This window comes from Mustela putorius, unplaced genomic scaffold (genome assembly GCF_011764305.1).
Source record: "Mustela putorius furo isolate JIRA1106 unplaced genomic scaffold, ASM1176430v1.1 tig00003834_pilon_pilon_pilon, whole genome shotgun sequence".
Classification (NCBI taxonomy): domain Eukaryota; kingdom Metazoa; phylum Chordata; class Mammalia; order Carnivora; family Mustelidae; genus Mustela; species Mustela putorius.
In genome coordinates this window covers 107,422,091-107,443,768 of record NW_025421987.1, presented here as the reverse complement: position 1 = coordinate 107,443,768, position 21,678 = coordinate 107,422,091, and the positions used below count along the sequence as shown (strand labels likewise).

At 38.3% G+C, this 21,678-nt stretch overlaps 1 protein-coding gene across 1 annotated transcript in view; it reads left to right on the top strand.

Moving 5' to 3' along the window:
* The window catches only part of LOC101675764 (serotransferrin), a 55,710-nt gene extending 35,241 nt beyond the window's left edge, over nt 1–20,469 (top strand). The window contains 4 exon segments of the mRNA XM_045088893.1: nt 2,496–2,578; nt 8,358–8,494; nt 9,633–9,687; nt 19,212–20,469. Coding sequence (XP_044944828.1) covers nt 2,496–2,578; nt 8,358–8,494; nt 9,633–9,687; nt 19,212–19,425 — 489 coding nt within the window. The 3' untranslated portion in view covers nt 19,426–20,469.
* Nucleotides 20,470–21,678: the final 1,209 nt, after the last annotated feature.

The window sequence follows — 21,678 nt, the reverse complement described above, 5'->3', positions numbered from 1 at the left end:
GACTTCTTGCTGAGCATGGAGCCTGACCTGGGTTTGGATCCCAGGACCCTGAGATCAGGATCTTAGCTAAAACCAAGAGTTGGGTGCTCAGTCCACTGAACCACCCAGGTGCTCCATATTTTATTTTATTTTATTTTTTTAACAATATGACTAATACAGTTGTGTTGTTTTGTTTTTCTCCCTCATTTGTACACATAGTACCACCTGGTTGATTTGTGAGCCACATAGTATTCCATTATGTGGCTGCACTATTCAATTAAGTTCTTGTTTAAGAACTCTGTTAACAAACATTTAGTTTGTTGTTACAATCTTTTGCTTTTACACTGTTGCAGTGGACATCCTAAAGAGTATACATGAGTATATTTCAAAAATGCCAGTAAGGAGATCATGAGAAGAACTTTTTATATACCTATTTAGCTCCAGAGTATGGATAGTGACTGCCAAGTCTATTGTAATGAATAAGTATTTGGTGAGTGGAAGAAAGGCTGGGGGCTGGTTGGAGGGGTAGGTGTATAGACGAATGAATGAGAATGGTTAAGAGACCTTTCCTGGTACTTTTTTTAGCCCAGTCCTTTTTAAACTCCCAAGAGTTAGATTTTGAAAGGTCAGTTTTGGGAGATCTTTAATTCTTGGAGGACTTGTGCCAGATTTTTTTAAGTAGGATATTCCTGGGCATACTTTAGACCCTTACTTTACAATGGAATAGCCATTGGCTGTGTGAGACATATTGAGCATCTGAAATGTGACTAGTCCAAATTGAGGGGTTCTGTAAATGTAAAGTATACACCAGATCTTGAACTTGGGATGAAAAAGTAAAGTATCAACAATTTCTTGATTTTTTTTTTTTTTACTTGTTTAAAAGATACTTTAGATATGTTGGGTTAAATAATATATACATATATATTTTTAAAGATTTTATTTATTTATTTGACAGAGATCACAAGTAGGCAGAGAGGCAGGTAGAAAGAGAGAGGAGGAAGCAGGCTCCCTGCTGAGCAGAGAGTCCAATGTGGGGCTCGATCCCAGGACCCTGGGATCATGTCCTGAGCCGAAGGCAGAGGCTTAACCCACTGAGCCACCAAGGCACCCCAATAATATATATTATTAAATTAACTTTGTATCTTTTTACTTTTTTCCTTTTGGAAAACTTAGCATTATATATAAAACTTGCATATTGTTACTGAAAATGTAACAGTTTGTGGGTGGCTCAGTTGGTTAAGCAGCTGACTCTTGATTTCCACTCAGGTCATGATTTTAGGGTTATGAGATTGAGGCCTACGTATGGCTTTCTGCTAGGCATGGAGACTGCTTGAGATTTTCTACCTTTCCCTCTGACTCCGCCCCCTGCCTACTCATGTGTGCTCTTTCTAAAAAAGAAAATATAGAGCATTCCTCCCTTCTTTATTACCTCCTCCCACCCCCCCATATGTTTTGGATGTAGTCTGTCTCTCTCAAGTTAGTAATGTGTCCAATATTGTGTCTTTTGAATTGCTTGTGGTGGTATAGTGGTGATAATGAAATGTCCCTAGACTTTTGTCAGGATTTTTTTTAAAACTACCGTACATCATATTTTTACCCATGAAAGACTGCACAGACTACATGATGGCTCATAATGAATCCAACTATAATTATGTGAGATCAGTGCATGATACTGACTCCCTCCTGCTGAACAGTGGTTAAGGCTGGCTATGGATGAGGTAGAGCATCTGAGAAATGTTTGTGGGCCTGGTAATTGCACCAGGGTTATATCAGAGTCTTACTGAGCACAGCTACATCCACACTGAACCTGAGCTCAAGGCCTGAAATGAGTAGCTCTTAGGTGGGTGCTTAATGAGTCAGCTCAGTATGGGCAGAACACCTCACGGTTTGAATGATTGACACGAAATATTGACAGTTGGAACAAATAAATGGTGTGTCTAGTTGTCAGATATTCAAAAGTTAAATTATAGTGGAACATGTAAAGGAATGTTTTGTTTTTACAAAGGTCCCGTAATGGTAACATGGTATATAATAAAGTATAGATCTCCTGTCACATCATTTAGTTTGTGAATATTTACTGCTGTTTTCACATGTTTTTGTTTTTATTCATACTAATGTATTTCCCCAGGCTCAGGTGGACTACACTTCCATGACTCCCCCAGAGAGGGTCATTTTCTCACATACCCTGGGAACATTTATCAAAGTTGTAATTTTACATTTATTTGTAATTTTACATTATGTTGATATTTCTGATTATATTATAAACCCTGTTGGAATAGGGATTATATTTGGTTTTGCTCACTGTTAAATCCCCGGAGCCTCTACTAATGATTTATAAATACAGGATGCTTTGTGAACATTTGTTTGATTCATTAATTAATTATGGTGAACATTTTTTTGATTCATTGATAAAAATGGATGCTGTTCTGGTACCTGAAATCTCATATGAGAAGTTTATGTTGTGAATGTGAGCCAGGACCAAAACACTGATTTAATGTTATTGTTGCCATCCTTAGGCCACTAGCCTGACCTTGATTGATCTCCCAGGCCATGAGAGCTTGAGACTTCAGTTCTTAGAGCGCTTTAAGGCTTCAGCCAGGTAAGTAGGATTTGGAGTGAACTTGCGTGAATCTCTTATCAGTGCCACCCATACTTGCACCGGTGGGGAAAAGAGCATGGACCCTGGAGTCAACCATTTCTGGGTTGCAAGCCCACCTGTACTAGGATTTTATGAAGATTTTATGAGATAATGTTTGAAAGTATTTCTTTTTTTTTAAAGATTTTATATATTTGACAGAGAGAGATCACAAGTAGAGAGAGAGAGGAGGAAGCAGGCTCTCTGCTACGCAGAAACAGGCTCTCTGTCTCTCGGCCTAGCAGAGAGCCCGATGCGGGACTCGATCCCAGCACCCTGAGATCATGACCTGAGCTGAAGGCAGAGGCTTTAACCCACTGAGCCACCCAGGCAGTCCTAAAAGTATTTCTTAAGAGTGTTGAGAAAGTGTTAACCCTCACCATATTAGTAAATTTTTCATTTACTTTGAGGACAAATTTTAATGTGTGGAACTATTAAAATCTGCAAAATGAATTGGAAGGCTAGGTGAAATCCTAGAAGTTATTTAAATCCAACATTATATATTTCTGTTCTTAAATTACCTAAATTTAGTGTCTCAAAAGTAGAGAACAAATTTTTATATTTCTTTTACTATTGTCCTAATGTTACTCTTAAAATTCTTGTGCTGCAGTTGAAGATACTTGTTTCTTGTTTTGTCTCTAACACTGATAAGAACTTAAGAGGAAAATCAATATACCACATTTAATTGATATTAAAATATTTTAATGCCTGTGAAATTAGAATGCTAGTTATAGTTGTTTGTGTCATAGTTTAATTGGTAGTATTTTCCCTTTCTTAGTAGTACTTGAAATAATAATGTGTCTTTTAATTGGTGGAATCTTAGGTTTGATGGAATGAGGCAGTTGTTTCTTTCCTTAGTTTTGAAGATGTCTTGACTTTTATTTTGTTGTTGCTTCCTTGCCCACAAGATGGTGGTGATGAGCAATCTGTCTGTTCTGCAAATTAAAAAAAAAAAAAAAAAAGACTATTTTTTTGAGCAGCTTTAGGTTCACAGCAAAATTGAGCAACAGGTCCAAAGACTTCCTATATTACTCTGCACTCCACAGACATGCATAGCCTTTCCTGTTATAAGCATCCTTCTCCAGAGTGGTTTGTTACAACTGATAAACTCCTACACCGACACATCGTAATCATTCTGAATCTTTGTTTTACATTAGGATTCACTCTTGGTGTTGTATATTTCTACACATTTGAACAAATGTATAATGACATATTCACCATTTATAGTTTCACACAGAGTATTTTCACTGCCCTAAAAATCCTCTGCATTCTGCTAATTCATCCCTCTGTTCCCTAACCCTGACAGCTACTTAAATATTTTGATGGTCCCCACATGGTACTTTTTTTCAGAATATTTGGAATCATACAGTAGGTAGCCTTTCAGGTTGGCTTCTTTTACTTACTAATATGCATTCAAGTTACTTCCATGTTTTTTCATTGTTCAATAGCTCATTTCTTTTTAGTGCTGGATAATATGTCATTGTCTGGAGGTATCACAGTTTATTTGTCCATTCACCTATTAAGGACTTCTTTTTTTTTTCTTTTTTTTTTAGATTTTTATATATTTATTTGATAGAGATCACAAGTAGGCAGAAGGCAGGCAGAGAGAGAGGGGGAAGCAGGCTCCCCGCTGAGCAGAGAGCCCGATGTGGGGCTCGATCCCAGGACCCTGAGATCATGACCCGAGCTGAAGGCAGAGGCTTAAACCACTGAGCCACCCAGGCTCCCCTCACCTATTAAGGACTTCTTGGTTTCTTCCAAGTTTTGGCAATTCTGAATAAAGCTGCTGTAAACATCTGTGTGCAGGTTTTTGTGTGGACATAAGTTTTTGGGTAAATATCAAGGATTGCAGTTGTGGAGCCATATGGTAAGAAATATGTTTAGTTTTTATTTTTTTTTAATTTTTTTTTTTTTAAGATTTTATTTATTTATTTGACAGAGATCACAAGTAGGCAGAGAGGCAGGCAGAGAGAGAGAGAGAGGAGGAAGCAGACTCCCTGCTGAGCAGAGAGCCCGATGTGGGACTCGATCCCAGGACCCTGAGATCATGACCTGAGCCGAAGGCAGCGGCTTAACCCACTGAGCCACCCAGGCGCCCAGAAATATGTTTAGTTTTGTGAGAAATTGCCAAACTGTCTTCCAAAGTAGCTATACCATTTTGCACTCCCACCAGCAATGTATGAGTGTTCCTCATACTCCAATGGATGAGAGTTGCTCTGCATCCTCCCCGGCATTTAATGTTGTCAGAGTTCTTGATTTCAGTAGTAGATCCATAGTGATATATAACTGCTTTAAGTTGCATTTCCCTGATGACATTGATAGGATGTGGATCATCTCTTCATATACTTATTTGCTGTCTATAGATCTTGTTTGGCGAGGTGTCTAAAGATCTTTGACCCATTTTTTCATTGGGTTGTTTTCTATTGTTGAGTTTTAAGAGTTCCTTGTATATTTTGGATAAAGTTCTTTATCAGAAATATGTTTTGCAAATATTTCCTCCCAGTCTTTGATTCATCTTCATTCTTTTGCTGGTGACTTTTGTAGAGCAGAAATTTTTATCTTTAATAAAGTTCAGTTTATACTCTTTTCCCCATGAGTTATGCCTTTAGTGTTGTATCTAAAAAATCATTGCCAGACCCAAGATGTCTAGATATTCTCCTGTGTTCTCTCTCAGGATTTTTATGATTTTGTGGTTTACATTTAGATATGTGATCCATTTTGAGTTAATTCTTGTGAAAAGGATATGGTCTGTATCTGTTCATTGTATGTATTCATTTTTTTACACGTGGGTGTTTAGCTGTCCCAGCATCATTTGAAAAGATATCTTGTTCTGTTGTACAGATCTTACTCAACGATGAGGTTACATTCTAATAAACCTATAGTAAGTTGAAAATATCTCCAGTTGAAAATACATTTAATATACGTACTGAATGTCAGAGCTTAGCCTAGCCTACCTTAAATGTGTTCAGAACACTTAACACTGGCCTACAGTTGGGCAAAATCATCTAACACAAAGTCTGTTTTATAATACAGTGTTGAATATATCCATGTAACTTGTTGAATACTATACTAAAAGTAAAAATCAGAATGGTTGTGTATATTAGTTATTTACTCTCTTGATCCAGTGCCTGACTGGAAATGGTGGCTCAGTGCTGCTGCCCAGTATCACGAGATTGTACTCCATATTGCTAGCCCAGGAAAAGATTAAAATTCAAAATCCAAAATATGGTTTCTGTTGAATGTATATTGCTTTTGCACCATTGTAAGGTAAAAAGTTTTAAGTTGAACTGTTTTAAGTCGGGGACCATAGTAGGTGTCTCTTTCTGGACTTTGTTCTGCTGATCTCTACTGATCAGGACCATGCTTTCTTGATTACTAAAGCTTCATAGTAAGTCAGGCAGTGTCAGTCCTCCAGCTTTGCTCTTCAGTATTGTGTTGGCTATTCTGGGTCCTTTGCCTTACCATATAAATTACAGAATCAGTCTGTCAACATCTGCCATAAGTTACTAAGGTTTTGATTGGATTTCATTGGAATCTATAGATCAAGTTGGGAAGAACTGACATTTTGAAACTGTTTAGTCTTCCTGTCTGTGATGGTGGAATATCTCTGTTTATCTAGTTCTGCTTTGATTTTGTTGATCAGTTGTATAGTTTCCTCATATAGATCTTGTACATATTTTATTATATTTATACCAAAGTTTCATTTTGGGGGGGATGATAATATAAATGGTATTGTGTTTCTAATATTTTGTTGTTGTGGGTGCTGTTTTTTACTGCTATAGGATATGAAAGCCTCTCTCCAGAATGGGTTCATATTTCCTTCTGTTGGGGGCTCTTGGAGTTCATCGAATCTGGCCCCGTTTTTATATAAATCTTTCTGCATCTTACGCCGTGAAAGAGTAAATTCATACCCCTGACCCCCAATCTGTGTGGCACAGGAGGCCTGGTATTTCAGTTCCTTTTGCATTATTTTCCCACACCTCCACTAGACAGCTTTTAAGTTGTAGGCTTTGTGCAGAGGGTTCAGCTCCAGCTCCCTGACTGCATGTTGGCCATTGCTCGTTTCCAGATATTGCTGAGCATTCAAACCCTGGTCCCTACAGTCTGTTATCTGCTCTTTCTCCTGGACTGTTTTGCTTTAGCTTTGATACCTCTTTACTTGTGCCACATGAGGATTCTCACTGTTGCTGCCTTAGGTTGGGCCCTGCCCGGTCACTGTGCTTCTAGTTTGGTTACCCTCTTAGATTTATCTGTCTTCCATGAAGCACCAATATTCTTTATAATAGAAGGGCACAAACTCTGGAGGTCAGTGTCATTCCCCTTTGCTGCTTGGTCTGGTTTCCTCCCTGTGTACCAGCCTACCTTGAGCTCTGTAGGCCACGATGTTCCACTCCATTGTGCTCTGCACATACTACTTTCCAGGCAGTCTGTGTCCCAGTTTTTTTGTCTGGCTAAAATTTAGCCCAGTTGTTGACATCCTCCATTAAGTCATCTTGACCTTTTCTCATGTAAATGTTCTTGTTTGTTCCTGTTGGTGCATAGGTCTGTTTTAGCATTTTATGACATAGTTTTGTATATGATGACTTTGAAATGCCAATTGAATATTACCCCCACCTTAAAAGACCACCAGAGACGTGAGTCAAAGCCAATCAGCAAGGGTCGTTTATTGCAGGTTCGAACCTGGACCTCTGTGCCGGACCTCTGCGCCACTCGCTCGTTGCCGATAACGCCGAGAGGTCCAGAGCTGGGTTGGTGCAGGGGTTTTATAGACAGGTACAAACAAGTTTCGGGTGGGGCTGAGCTGATTGATTGATAGTTTGAACAGGCATACTTGGAGTCAGTGGATTGGGTCAGGGGACCGGTGTGCGTGAAAGCAGACAAAGCAATCTTACAGAAGCAGAACTGGCCGGTTAGCCCACGCATGCGGGGTGGGGGGGGGGCGGGGGGGGAGCACTATCAGGATATTGAAGGCCTGGTTACTATCAAGTAAAGACAATTGGGAGTCTCCTGGTGGAATGTTACATTCCTGCTATGAAGCATCCTTGTTAATGAGATTTAGGTTTAGAAGAAATTTAACTTTATTTACTTTTCCTTCTACCTCCGCCTCCTTCCGTTTTTCATGGAGGGGAGGGTGACATTAGGGCTATTGATAAGGTAACTTCTTTGTTGTAAATCTCAAGGACATTTGCAAACCAAGGGAGACTCCTACCTTGCAGGACTGTGATCTCTGCAAGTTAACTATTTATCGTTTTATGGCAGTCAGGGGTGCCTGAGGAATGCTACACGTATGGAGGGGAGCGGGTGAAGGGGGGGGTGCAAGGCGCCAGCTTTTGCTTTGTCCTCAGCCAGCCTCCTGCTCCTTCAATTTCCTGGTCTTTGGGGGGCAGGCATGATTTCCTTTTTTAACTTTTTGGATTACTCATTGATAATACATTAACACTAAGTAGTCCTTTGTTTTCTGTTGTTGTTTTTGCATTTTTATAAAACTTGATAAAAAAATTTCAAACTGTACAGTCATCAGAAATACATAGTTAACCAAAAATGCACACACTTGGCATCTCCTCAGTAGTCCTTTGTTAAATGAGTATTTGTATGGTATGATTACATGTGTGCACACTTGCATTTGAGCCTGCTGTGTGTTACTAATTAGGATTGAATTGGATGAAATTAAGGATATAACTTTTCAGTATAATGCTGTACTCCTGCTTGCTTACATGCTGGTTTTTCTTTCTCCTCCTTCCAGGGCTGTTGTGTTTGTTGTGGACAGTGCAGCCTTCCAGCGAGAGGTGAAAGATGTGGCAGAGTTTCTGTATCAAGTCCTCATCGACAGTATGAGTCTGAAGAACACACCATCATTCTTAATCGCCTGCAATAAGCAAGGTGCCATCATGTTTTCCAGCAATAATAATTGAGATTTTTCTGGGATTGCTACTAAGAGCTAATACATTTGTTATTATTGAGGATGAGAGATGATTGTTAAGGAACTATGAAGGATTTTAAATCTAAAAGTTGTTTATATACCTGCATTTTTATTAGGTTTTTAAAAAAATTTTTATTAATTTTGTTAGTTTTACCAGTCTGTTCTAAGGAGTGTCTGTTACCAGTTTTTCTTTGATACAGTGTTTTACATTTCACAAAATTATAAATCATTTTACTTTATTTACCAAGTTAAGTTTGTCAGATTGACAGTATGTCCTATCACACACAATTGTGGAGGGCCAGGGGACCATCTGTCTTTTCAGACACATTTACCTTCCAGCACATTTTATCAAGGAGGGTTTTTGTTTGCACAAGTTGTGTTTTCTTTAACCTCATAACCATTAAACATTTTCTATCACACCCAGTAATCTGAGGCTTCAGTTTCATTATCTCTAGCGTAAGATAAACTAGTTGATTTTATAGTCTTCTTTCAGATTAGAATTCTGATTCTACAGCATTTGTCAGAAGTGATCAGGTAGTTATAACCCTAACAATGCCTAATCAGGAAGTGGTGTTAGGATCATTACTGGCCTCTCGGTTTCTTTTCTTTGGTGTAGGAGAGAAGGTGATATTTATTTGGCTTTTGCTGGAAGCCAAACCAGCAAAGAGGGTGTTCCTCTCTTACCAAGGGGCAATTAAGTGACATAGTATCTTAGTATCAGCTGGAAATGTGCTTAGTTTACTTTTATATGACAAGTAGGATGTTTCTATTTATAATCAAAAAGCTCTTAGGTTTTCTCTCTGATAGGCTAGCTGGACTTACATATATTTTGTAAGATGTAGAAACTTTCATGAACTAGTCAATTTTAGGGATAGGAACTTAATATATTTGTAAGCATTATTATAGGAAAACCCATACCTGAAAATTAGAAAGCTTATTTTAGTAGTTAAGCTACTAATGGTAAAAAGCTCTTTAGGAAAAAAAAAAAGGGGGGGGAGAAACTTACTGGTTTAAATTGGAATTTTCCATATGTGCAAGAGGTCTTGGGAAAAGACCCTTTCCGGTTTAAACTATAACAATGTCTTTATTTCTTTACAGACATTACAATGGCAAAATCCGCAAAGTTAATTCAGCAGCAGCTTGAGAAAGAACTGTAAGTATGAATAAGTCATATTGATTAATGTAGATTTTAACACTTAGGAAATTTGAATATATTGCTTAAGGTCTTTGGTTGTATATAGCCCAAAGAATAGTGTGACATATATTTGTTAAATAATTGACAAAATTAATGGAATTCTAAAAGGCATCGGTGGGATGTTTATGGATGCTTTAAAAATTCGTGGAAAGAAAATCTCAGGTTTATTGAGACCATAAGCTCAATTTATTTTCCCACTGTTTCTAGTTCATTTATAGTAGATATGAAAGGTTTTAGAAACTAAAAAATTTGAAAGCCATGGAAATTTTTGTTGACAAAATAAGGAATGCTTTAAAAGAATTTAAAAATCTATTATACTATTTTATAGCTTATTTTATCATTTTCTAGCTACATTGCAATATCATTTAGCTTATTTTAGTGTTTAAAAATTTGTAAAGTGAGCTGTAACTTCTTGAATTTTAAGAAATCTACTAGCATGTCTATACTCTCCCAGTTTATAAGAGCTAGCTACAGCTTGCTTACCCGGGAGCTACCATCAATATTATATGAAGCAAGTAATTTTTTCTTGCTGCTGTTATGTAGACTTTTGTGTGTGTGTGTGTGTGTGTAAATTCAACTTTGAGAGGCACCTGGTTGCCTCAGTCAGTTAAGTGTCTGCCTTTGGAGCAGGTCATGATGCCGGGGTCCTGGGATAGAGTCTCTAAATCAGGCTCCCTGCTCTCCAGGGAGCCTGCTTTTCCCTCTGCCCTTCCCCCTGCTCATGCACTCTCTCTCAAATAAATAAAATCTTAAAAAAAAAAAAATTCAACTTCGAGCACATTTTTTTCCCCCACCAGGATTTACTTACTCATTTATACATTTAACATCTAGTATATGGCAAGCCCTGCTTTCAGGATGTGGCTGTAGGGGGAACTGTGATATGGTTCCTGTACTCAGGAGCTTAGGGTTGACAAACTCCTGCTCGGGGTGTGCAAACAAGAAATAGGTTAACATTTTTAAAGGGCAGGTTAAAAAAATAGGAAAAGTAGAAAAATATGTGACAGAAACTAAATGTCACCCACAAGCCCAAAACATTTAATTTATGGTTTTTTACAGAAAAATTTTATCAGACCTGGTCTGTCATTTTCTGTGTTTCTTTTTTCTTTTAACTGAGAATGATATATTTAATTTCATATGCTTTAAACTTTTTAATATATGAATAGAAGAGTAAAGTTAGCGGTTCAGTCAGATTTATCAAAGACCTCCTGCTTTCAAGTTGAATATCAAAAAAGATTTTTTTAAACACTTTTATGGGGAGCAATTGATATGTAAAAAGCCGTGCATATTTAATGTGTACAACTCCATGCATTTGTGGATAAGTATCCACCTTTGAAGCCATCACCACCATCGAGGCCCTAAAAATACCATTATTTTGTAGTTTCCTCCTGCTCTCTTTATTGTTTGTGTTTGTATGAGGGTGAGTGAGAGAAACAGAGTGTTTCATGAGAATACTTAAGATCTATAGTATTGGCAGATTTTAAGTATACAGTGCAGTATTGTTAGCTGTACACACTATGCTATATAGATCTCTAGTATATACTTACTTGCATAAGTGAACCTTTTTTTAAAAAAATATTTATTTGAGAGAGAGAGTTGGGGGAGGGACAGAGGGAGAGGGAGAAGTAGGCTTCCCTCCCTGCACGAGCTGAGAGCCCAACATGGGCTGGGATCATGCCCTTAGCCGAAGGCAGATGCTTAACCGACTGAGCCACCCAGACACCCCTGTATAACTGAAACTTTATAACTTTTGACCTAATAACCAAAGGCTCCCCATTTCTCCCTCTCCCCCCACTCCAGTAACCACCATTCTACCCTGCTTCTATGTGTTTGTTTTAGATTTCATATGTAAGTCTGATTATATATTATTTGTCTTAATTGGGTTTGTTATATCACTTAGCATAGTAGGTTTATCCATGTTGTTATAAATAGTAGGATTTCCTCCTTTTCAGGGCTAAATAATATTCATTGCATGTATGTTCCACATTTTCTTTATCCATTTATCCTTTGCTGAACATTTAGGTTGCTTCCATATATTGCCTCTTGTAGTAATGCTCCAATGAACATGAGAGTGCAATTACCTCTTCAAGAACCTGATTTTAATTCCTTTAGATAAATACCCAGAAATGGAATTGCTGGATCATATGGTAGTTTTATTTGTAATTTTTTGAGGAATCTTCATGGTGTTTTCCATAGTGGCTGTATCAATTTACATTCCCACCAACAATGTACCAGGATTGCCTTTTGTCTGCATCTCTACAACTTAACTTGTTTGTTTTGTTTTAATGTTAGTCACTATCTCAGGTGTGAGGGTTTATCTCATGGTGCTTCTGATTTGCATTTCCCTAATGATTAGTTATGTTGTGTACCTTTTCATGTACTTATTGGCATTTGTGTCCTCTTTGGAGAAACGTCTGTTCAGAAATGTCTATCCTTTGTCCATTTTTCAATTGGATTATTATTTTTTTTTTGTTGTTAGTGACTGGTAGGAGTTTCTTATATATTTTGGATATTAACCCTTATCAGATACATGGTTTGCAGGTATTCTCCAATTCCAGGTTATCCTTTTATTTTACAGATTGTTTCTTTTGCTCTGCAGAAGTTATTTAAATTAGCAATCACATTTATGTTTCCTTCTGTTGCGTATGCTTTTGGTGTCATATCCAAAAACTCACTGCCACAACCAGGGTCACCGAGCTTTTCCTTTGGTTTTCCTTCTTGGGTTTTTGTGGCTTAAGGTCTTATGTATAAGTCTTTAATTCATTTTGAGTTGATTTTTGTGTATAATATAAGATAAAGGTCCAATTTTATTCATTTGCTTATAGATAATCCAGTTTTCCTAGGACCATTTATTAAAAAGACTATCCTTTACCCATTGTATATTCTTGTCATCCTTGTCAAAGGTTTACTGACTGTATGTGTGGGTTTATTTTTGGCCCCTCTACTATATTCTACTGGTCTGTGTGTCTTCTTATGTCAGTATCATACTGTTTTGATTACTATAGCTTTTTTATATAATTTGAAACCTGCAAGTGTGATGCTTTCATCTTTTTTGTCTTTATTCAAGATTACTTTTATTATTATGGGTCTTTTTGTGGTTCCATATGAATTCTATCATTGTTTCTTCTATTTCTGCAAAAAATTATTCCATTGGAATACTGATATTGCACTGCATCTGTAGAGGACTTTGCATCATACAGACATTTTAACAATATTTAATTATTCTAATTGAGGAACAAAGATATCTTTTCCTTTATTCATGTCTTCAGTTTCTTTCACAGATGTCTTATAGTTTTCAGTATATAGATCATTTGCCTACTTTAGGGTTTACATTTATGCTTAAGTATTTTATTTTTGATGCTTTGTAAACAGGATTGGTAATTCCTAATTTCTCTGATAGATCATTAGTAGGGTAGAGAAACATAACTGATTTTTGTATGTTGATTTTGTATCCTGAAACTTTACTAAATTTTTTAGTAGTTCTTTTTCTTTGATGGTGATTTAGGGATTTATATATATAAGATTAAGTCATCTGTGAACAGAGAGAATCTTCTTTTTGATTTTCATGCTTTTTATTTCTTTCTTTGTATAATTGCTGTCTCTAGGACTTAAAGTACTATGCTGAATACACGTGATGAGAGTGGGCATCCTTGTGTTGATCTTAGAGGAAAAGCTTTCAGCTTTTCACTGTTGAATATGATATTTTCTGTGGACTTGTCATATATGACCTTTATTATTTTGAGCTATATTCCTTTTGTGCCTATTTCATTGCATTTTAATCATGAAAGGATGTTGATTTTTGTCAAGTGATTTTTCTTTATTGAGATGATTGTATGATTTTTATCCTTCATCCTGTTAATGTGGTGTATCACCTCTATTGGTTTGTATATGTTGAACTGTCTTTCCATCTTGAGTAAATCCCATTTGATCTTAGTGTACAATCCATTTAATGTTTGTACTGTTGAATTTGGTTTGCCAGTATTTTGTTGAGGACTTTTGTACCTATGTTCATTAGGTATTTTGGCCTATACTTTTCTTGTAGTATCCTTATCTGTCTTGGCTATCAGGGGAAGGCTAGCTAAAATGAGTTTGGAAGTGTTACCTCCTCTTTAATTAGGAAGAGTTTGAGAAGAATTGGTGTTGATTCTTCTTTAAATGTTTGGTAGAATTCACCAGTGAGCCATCACGTCTTCACCTGTTCTTTGCTGGTCGTTTTTGATTACTGATTCAGTCTCCTTCCTCATTATTGGTCTGTTCACATTTTGTTTTTTCAAGATTCAGTTTTGGTATGTTGTGTGTTTCTAGGAATTTATCCATTTCTTCTAGGTTGTCTAATTTGTTAATGGACTCTTATCCTTTGTATATCTGTTGAGTAATTACCCCTTTCATTTCTGATTTTATTAATTTTAGTCTTCTCCTTGCTAAAGGTTTGTCAATTTTATCTTTCAAAAAACTCCTCTTAGTTTCATTGATATTTTCTATTGTTTTCTAGTCTGTATTTCATTTGTTTTTGCTCTGATGTTTATTTTTTCCATCCTTCTGCTAGCTTCAGGGTTAGTTTTTTCTTTTTCTAGTTTCTGGGGGTGTAAACTTAGCTTGTTTATCTAGATCTTTCTTTTCTCCTAGACTAGATATTTATTGCTATAAACTTCCCTCTTAGAACTGCCTTTTGCTGCATTCTGTAAGTTTTGGTGTGTTGGGTTTCCATTTTCATTCATTTCAATATTTTTTTATTTGCCTCTGGATTTTTCCTTGACCTTTTAGTTGTTCAGAAATGTGTTATTAATTCCCCACATATTTATGAATTTTCCAGTATTCCTTCTGTTATTGAATCCTAGGTTCATATCATTGTGGTCAGAAAAGATACATGACGTGATTTCGGTCTTAAATTTGTTAACTTGTTTTGTCACCTAACATGTTATCTATGCTGGAGGACTGTTCTATGTACACTTAAAAAGAAAGCATCCTGCAAATGTTGGCTGGAATGTTCTGTTAGGAATATTTGGTATATAGTCTTGTTCAAATATGTTGTTTTATTGATTTTTGTCTGGATGATCTATTCATTATTGGAAGAGTGGTATTTAAATCCCCTCCTATTACTGTGTTGATATCTACTTCTCCCTTTAGTTCTATTGATATTTGCTTTATGTATTTAGATTCTCTGATGTTAGGAGCATATATGGTTACAATATCATACCCTTTTGATGAATTGACCCCTTTATTTTTATATAATGACCTGCTTTTCTCTTGTGACAATTTTTAACTTAAAGTCTGTTTTGATGTAACAGTTATAGCCAGGCCTGCCCTTTTGGTTGTCATTTGCATGGAATGTCTTTTTCTGTCCCTTCACTTAGAACCTTTAATCTAAAATGTGTCCTGGAGACACATTTAAAGATTTTATTTATTTTATTTATTTATTTGACACAGAGAGATCACAAGTAGGCAGAGAGGCAGGCAGAGAGAGAGAAGAGGAAGCAGGCTCCCTGCTGAGCAGAGAGCCCGATGTGGGACTCAATCCCAGGACCCTGAGATCATGACCCGAGCCGAAGGCAGCGGCTTAACCCACTGAGCCACCCAGGTGCCCTTGATTTTGTTTTTTAATACATTCATCCACTCAGTTTTGATTAGAGAATTTAAAGCATTTACATTTAAAGTAATTACTGGTAGGTAAGGACTTACTGTGTTTTGTTGATTGTCTTCTGTTTTATAATTCCTTTGTCCCTTTCTTCTTTCTTTAATGATTTGTTTGTGGTGTTATACTCAGATTCCTTTCTCTTTATTTTGTGTATCATAGGTTTTTTCTTTGTGATTATAATGAGACTTTTATAAAACATAGTATTGGTAATCTTATTTTAAGCTGATAACAGCTTTACTGCATGCAAAAATTGCATGCATTAACTTCTTCCCTTCATTTTATACTATTGATTCCACAATTCACATTTTTATCCACAGTTCACGTCTTTTTTTAAAAAGATTTTATTTGTTTATTTGACGGAGAGAGGAACACAAGCAGGGGGAGTGGGAGAAGGAGAAGCAGGCTTCCCGCAGAGCAGGGGACCCGTTGAGGTGCTCCATCCCAGGGCCCTGGGATCATAACCTGAGCTGAAAGCAGACACTTAACGACTGAGCCACCCTGGCACCCCTCCACCATTCATTTTTTATATTGTGTATCCATTAATAAATTACTGTAGCCATAGTTATCTTTAATACTTTTGTCTCTAGCTTTCATGGTAGACTTAAGACTTAAGTGATTTATGTGTCACCGTTATAGTATTAGAGTATTCTGAATTTGTCATAGTGAGTTTTATACTTTCCTATGTTTTCATGTTGTTAGTTAGTGTCCTTTTGTTTCACCTTTAAGAACTGCCTTCAGCATTTCTTCCAAGGCAGGTCTAGTGGTTATGAACTCCTTCAGATTTTGTGTGTCTGGGAAACTTTGTCTCCTTCATGTCTGATGGACAGTTTTGCTGGGTATGGTATTGTTGGTAGCAGTTTTTTTTCTTTCAGTATTTTTTTCTTTTTTTTTTCTTTCAGCACTTTGAATATATCATTCCATTCTGTACTATCATACAGCCTTTCTGCCAAGGCTAAGAAATTTAGTCTTACGGGGTTTCCCTTGTTTGTAACCGTTGTCTTTTCTCTTGCTGTTTTCAAAATTCTCTTTGTCTTTGTTTTTTTGTTAGTTTGATTATAGTGTGTTTTGGTGAAGCTCTCTTTATGTTTAATCTATTTAGGGTTCTTTGGGCTTAATGGATCTACCTGTTCATTTCCCTTTCTAGATTTAGGGTTTTCTGTATTATTTCTTTAAAAATAAGTTTTCTCTTTGTCTTTCTCTGCTCCTTTTGGACTGCCATAATGCATGTATTTGATTCCTTTAGTGATAAAAGTTATTTAGTCTCCCTTTACTCTTTTTTTTCTTTTTGTTCTTCTCATTAGGTAACTTCAAATTACCTGCCTCAGGCTCTCTGGTTCTTTCTTTGTCTTAATCAAGGCTGCTGTTAAAGATCTCTGAATTTTTCACATCAGTCAATTGTGTTCTTTAGCTCTAGAGTATCATAAAAACTTTTTATGGCATCTCTTTGTTGAGCTGCTGCTGTTGTTGCTTCTTCTTCTTCTTTTTTTTTTTTTTAAGTAGACTCCATGCCCAACATTGGGCTTGAACTCACAAACCTGAGATCAAGAGTCTCCTGCTTTACCAGCTGAGCTAGCCAGGTGCCCTGAGCTTCTTATTTTTATTCATATATTACTTTTCTCATTTTGTTGAGTTGTCTGTTCTCTTCTTATAGCTCAGTGAACTTTCAAATGATTATTTTGAATTCTTTGTCAGGAATTTCATAGATCTCCATTTCTTTAAGGTCAGTTATTGGTTCTTTATTTTGTTCCTTTGAACTCCAGCTTGCTGCTGGAGTGCTTTGGCAGACTGGCCTGGCTCCTAGGTCCATGGGTATGTGGGTCTACTGTCTGGGTTCATGGAAGTGGGCCCGGCACCAGGGTCCACTTGGGTGGCCTGGCCAGGTGCCTGGTCTACTGGGGCAGGTCTGGTGCTGGGGTCCATTGGGGTGGTCCTGGAGCTTGGGCCCATAGGAGTAGATTGGGGCCATTGGGGCGGTCAGCCTGGTGCTGAGTTCTGTGGCTTAGTGAGTGCTTACTTCACTGGCCTTCTCCCAAGTGAAGCATATTTCTCCGTGCTTGCAGGAAAAGTAACGTGGGTAATGTGAAACTGTCCTTCCTATCCTCTTTGAATCCATCCTTTCTTATTTCTGTGTAACACCCAGTTGTAATCTTGGACCCAGATGCCTGCTCTCTCATGCATGTGTGTGCTTATTCAAATTGATGGTTCTGTGAGAAGAATTGTGCTGGAAACCCCTATTCTGCCATCTTGCTAATGTCAGTGTCAGTGGTTTCTGTCCCTTCTGAAATTGCATGTTTATCATTTTTCCCTTACTTCTGATGGTCACTCTCTTAAGACTATAAATTGCTTGTTGTTAGGCTAAGGAAATTAGAACAATTAGATGATTTGGTTTTTCCAGAAATTCTGGTGCAATTGTTGGGAATTGGGGGGGAAAGTGATCATAATGTTTGTGTATCCATTTTGGCTTTTTCTTCTGGTATAGTCCAAGTCTTCCTAGGTTCAAAAAATGTATTTTCTTTAGTCCATTTGCTTTTCACTCTAAAGAGCCATAGAAAAGCAATACAGACAGAAATGCTATATTATAAGGTAGTGAGGTAAAAATGTTAAAAGTTGGGAAGGTGAACATCAATTAAATTAGAAGTCAGATTTGATTTGATCTTTAAAGTTTATTTATTTTTATTAGTAATCTCTACACCCATTTTGGGGCTCAAACTTATGACCCCAAGATCAAGAGTCTCATGCTCTTAGAACTGAGCCAACCAGGTGCCCCAGGAGTCTGATTTTTAATTAATGTGAGAATTCGGCCCTGTCAGCATTGAAGCATTTCATAGTCTTCTGAAAAACTTCTGAAAAGGCTATGTTCACATGGCCTTATGGTAAGAGCTGAATATAGGTGATGTTTGGCCTTTTATCCTTAAGTTTTTTTTAATTGTAAAATATCTTACATATAAAGGGATACATGACACATATATTGAATTTAAAGAATATTTAAATGAATACCCATGGACCCACCACCTTGCTTATTAGAAGGCTCTAGGGGCTCCTCCCTATTAATCTTGAATTTAGTATCTTGAATTTTGTATTAATTATTTTTTAAAGTACTTTTACCGTGTGTGTGTGTGTTTCTAAACCAAGGTATCAGTTTTTCCTGTAGATTCTTCACGAATTTTCATGCAGTCTTACAGCTCCAAGAAATGCTTTATTTTGTTAAGAAAGCACATTGGGAGCCTGTTTTCCAAGGCTTCTGGATTGCAGAAAGGGCGGGAGAAGTATATGCAGGAGCATTGCTGTGCACTCTTTTTTGGGGCCAGCAGGTGGCAGTAAGACAACTTAAGTTTGGGAAGGTTTTCCTGGGTAAAGAGGTTGGAGAATAGTAATTGTGCCCAAACTGGATATGAGAATCTGGAGTTTGTAGATTTACTAAGCTCTGTATCCACATAGACTCGTGATAAACATAAATACTCTATTTTCCCACACTTAACTTTCAGAGACTTAAGTTACTTTAACATTTATAGCATGTATTTAAAAAATATGTTCAAAAATGGCATCATGCAGATGATGTTAGAGGAAGGGGATAAGGTTGCCCTGGGTTGAGAGAGGTTGGTATGACCTGGGCACATGAGCGATCTGCTCTTATCAAGCCAAGTCTGGCTAGACCCCCGCCTCTCCTGTCGGAGAGCAATTTCTGAATGCAAGGGGTTAATCGAAGTCTTAATAGTGTAATTGACAGTTGAATGTCTGGTACTTAAATGAGTGCTGAAATGTTTAGGAATGTGTGTGGCTTCCTAAGGCCCTTAGTTGCTATATAAATGCTATTGCTCTTTTCCTGACTCATTTTTCTTTCATCTTACAGCAACACTTTACGAGTCACCCGTTCTGCTGCCCCCAGCACACTGGACAGTTCCAGCACTGCCCCCGCTCAGCTGGGAAAGAAAGGCAAAGAATTTGAGTTCTCACAGTTGCCCCTCAAAGTGGAGTTCCTAGAGTGCAGTGCCAAGGGTGGAAGAGGGGACACGGGCTCCGCAGACATCCAGGACCTGGAGAAATGGCTGGCGAAAATCGCCTGAGGGGCAGGGCCAGAGCTCAGGACATTAATGTGAATATGTGTGGCCCACAGTTTTGGAAAAGGGTTTGGTAGCCTGGAGATGATAAAGAAGTTGATAAAGAATGGGTACGAAATGTAATTAGAAACATTTTCTTGTTCTGGAAACAAATTATTGTTGAAAGTAACTTGGAATTTTTGTTTTTCAGTTTAGTTCTCCCTCAGTGTTTTCTAATCACTTACCTGCCTGTGTTTCTTCCCTTGGTTAAGGTTTATGTCATGTCCCTTTAGCAAATGCTTCACCTAGGGTCAAGGTCTTTGTGACCATAACAAGTGGATCCACATAGAGAGGATATTATCATGAGAGTACGGTTATCATCTGAAAAGTTTCTTATCCTCTGCTTCTGTGTGTTAGTCCCTTTTCCTGAAAACAAACCTGTCTGTGTATGGAACCAGTTGATTCCATTTGCCCTTGATGTTCATGGGCAGTACGTCATCTAGTCCTTTGTGACTTCTCCGAGGTGTGTGTGTAGTTACCATGCGGTTTCCCGACATATGAAGAAGACAGGTAGGAAACAGCAAGGCTGTGTTGACAGTGGGTCTGTTCTTCATCAATGTGGTGACTTGTCTACACTCCAGCCTCACAGCACTCAGGTTTTAAAAACTTGCCCTGAACCCCTGGAGTCATTCCCAGATGATAGAACTATAAATGCTAAATCCCCACATGGCGAGCATCTGATGTGCTCTCGTGGCTTCCCTTAACTGAGGAGTATATAAAGATTTAGAAGCTGTGTGTGGTTTTTTGGATGGCCGAGGGCCCTGGGGCTACGTTTCTATACTCTTTGACCAGCCCCTATTTTATACTAGGAGCTAGAATGCTGTGGAACCCACACGAATTAAAAAAGTTCTCCATAGTTTTTTAAAGTGCATATTCACTCATGGTTGAAAGAAAAGTCAGCTTTTTCAAAGTGGTATTCTTTGTTGTCTTCTTAAATGTTGACTTTTTTTTAATGGCTTTTATAAATTATTAATGCGTTTCTTGGTAAATAAACAACATGTCTGGCTCAGAGCAATCGAGTGGAATGGTAGAGTGAGTACAACTGGGAGCATGTGTTAGGGTGCAGGCTGAGCTCCATTATTTCCAGGGCCTGAGGATTGCAGCATACACAGGGACAAACTGCTGTCCCTACTTCACACACTCAGGGACAAGCCACACTAAAGCTTCAGAGGAGACAGGAGTAGCTGAGGTGAGGGAGAAGCTGGTCCCAGAACAGTGTGGTCAGAGCCAGGACAGGAGAGGTGTCAGGGCTCGGCAGGCGCACAACAGGGGCACCTCACCTGGCTGTGAGGGGTCAGGGAGAGTCAGATAGAAGCATGGGGCCGAAACCATCCCAGGGAGTGCAGTCCCCTTGTCTGTGCACTACAGCCCAAGCCTCTGCCTTCCTGCCTGCCTGTGGGTCATCCCAGCTCTGCGTGAGAGCCCTCCAGCTCCCCGCTGCCCCCAGCCCTGGATCCTACGCCTTGCTGCTCACTTGTGGAGGAAGTGCGGGCAGAAATGGAGAAGACAGTGGGCTTTGACCCACGCAGAGTTCTTATTTGAAAGCCTTATTGCTACTTGTGTTCTTACCATCCTTTGGATTCTTGGTTTTTGTCCTTTTTAGCCAGCAGTAATTTAAGGAAATAGGTAAGAATAATGAACCAGAAATCAACAGAGAATGTGATGCATGTGACACGTTCACATAGTCACAGTAGGTGCTTGTGTGAATAAAAATCAGAGGCTTGACGCTTCCATTAAGAGGCATGTGTGCTCAGCTTCGTTTTGTTTTCCTGGCTAATAAATTGTTTGCTTTACTGGAGGAAGCAATACACCAAAAAAGTCAAGTTCTCTCTCAAGCAGTGATTCTCAGATGCCAGTGGGCATCAGAATGATGTGTGGTGCCCAGCAGACAGGAGCTCCTAGGAGCGCCCTACATACTCACCTGCCCTGGAGTGAGTGCCATACGTGCCTTCAAGAAGCTGGATTTTTAAGTCCTTGGGGCCACATGTCCTGTTTAGTTTTTCTCACAGGGTGGGAAGTAAGCAAGCAGGTGTCAGAGTCCGTCCCAGGTGCTCTCATCCTGCTTCCTACTCCTGTGCTCTCGTTATCCCATTGGTGTGCATTTGGGCCAGGGGGAGATTGTGGAGACCAGTTCTTGGGTGCTGGGAAGGGGTTCCAAGAGGTCCCATGTGGTGTTCTCTAATCATGGTATCCTCTTGTGGCCCTGAAGCCGTTCAGCCA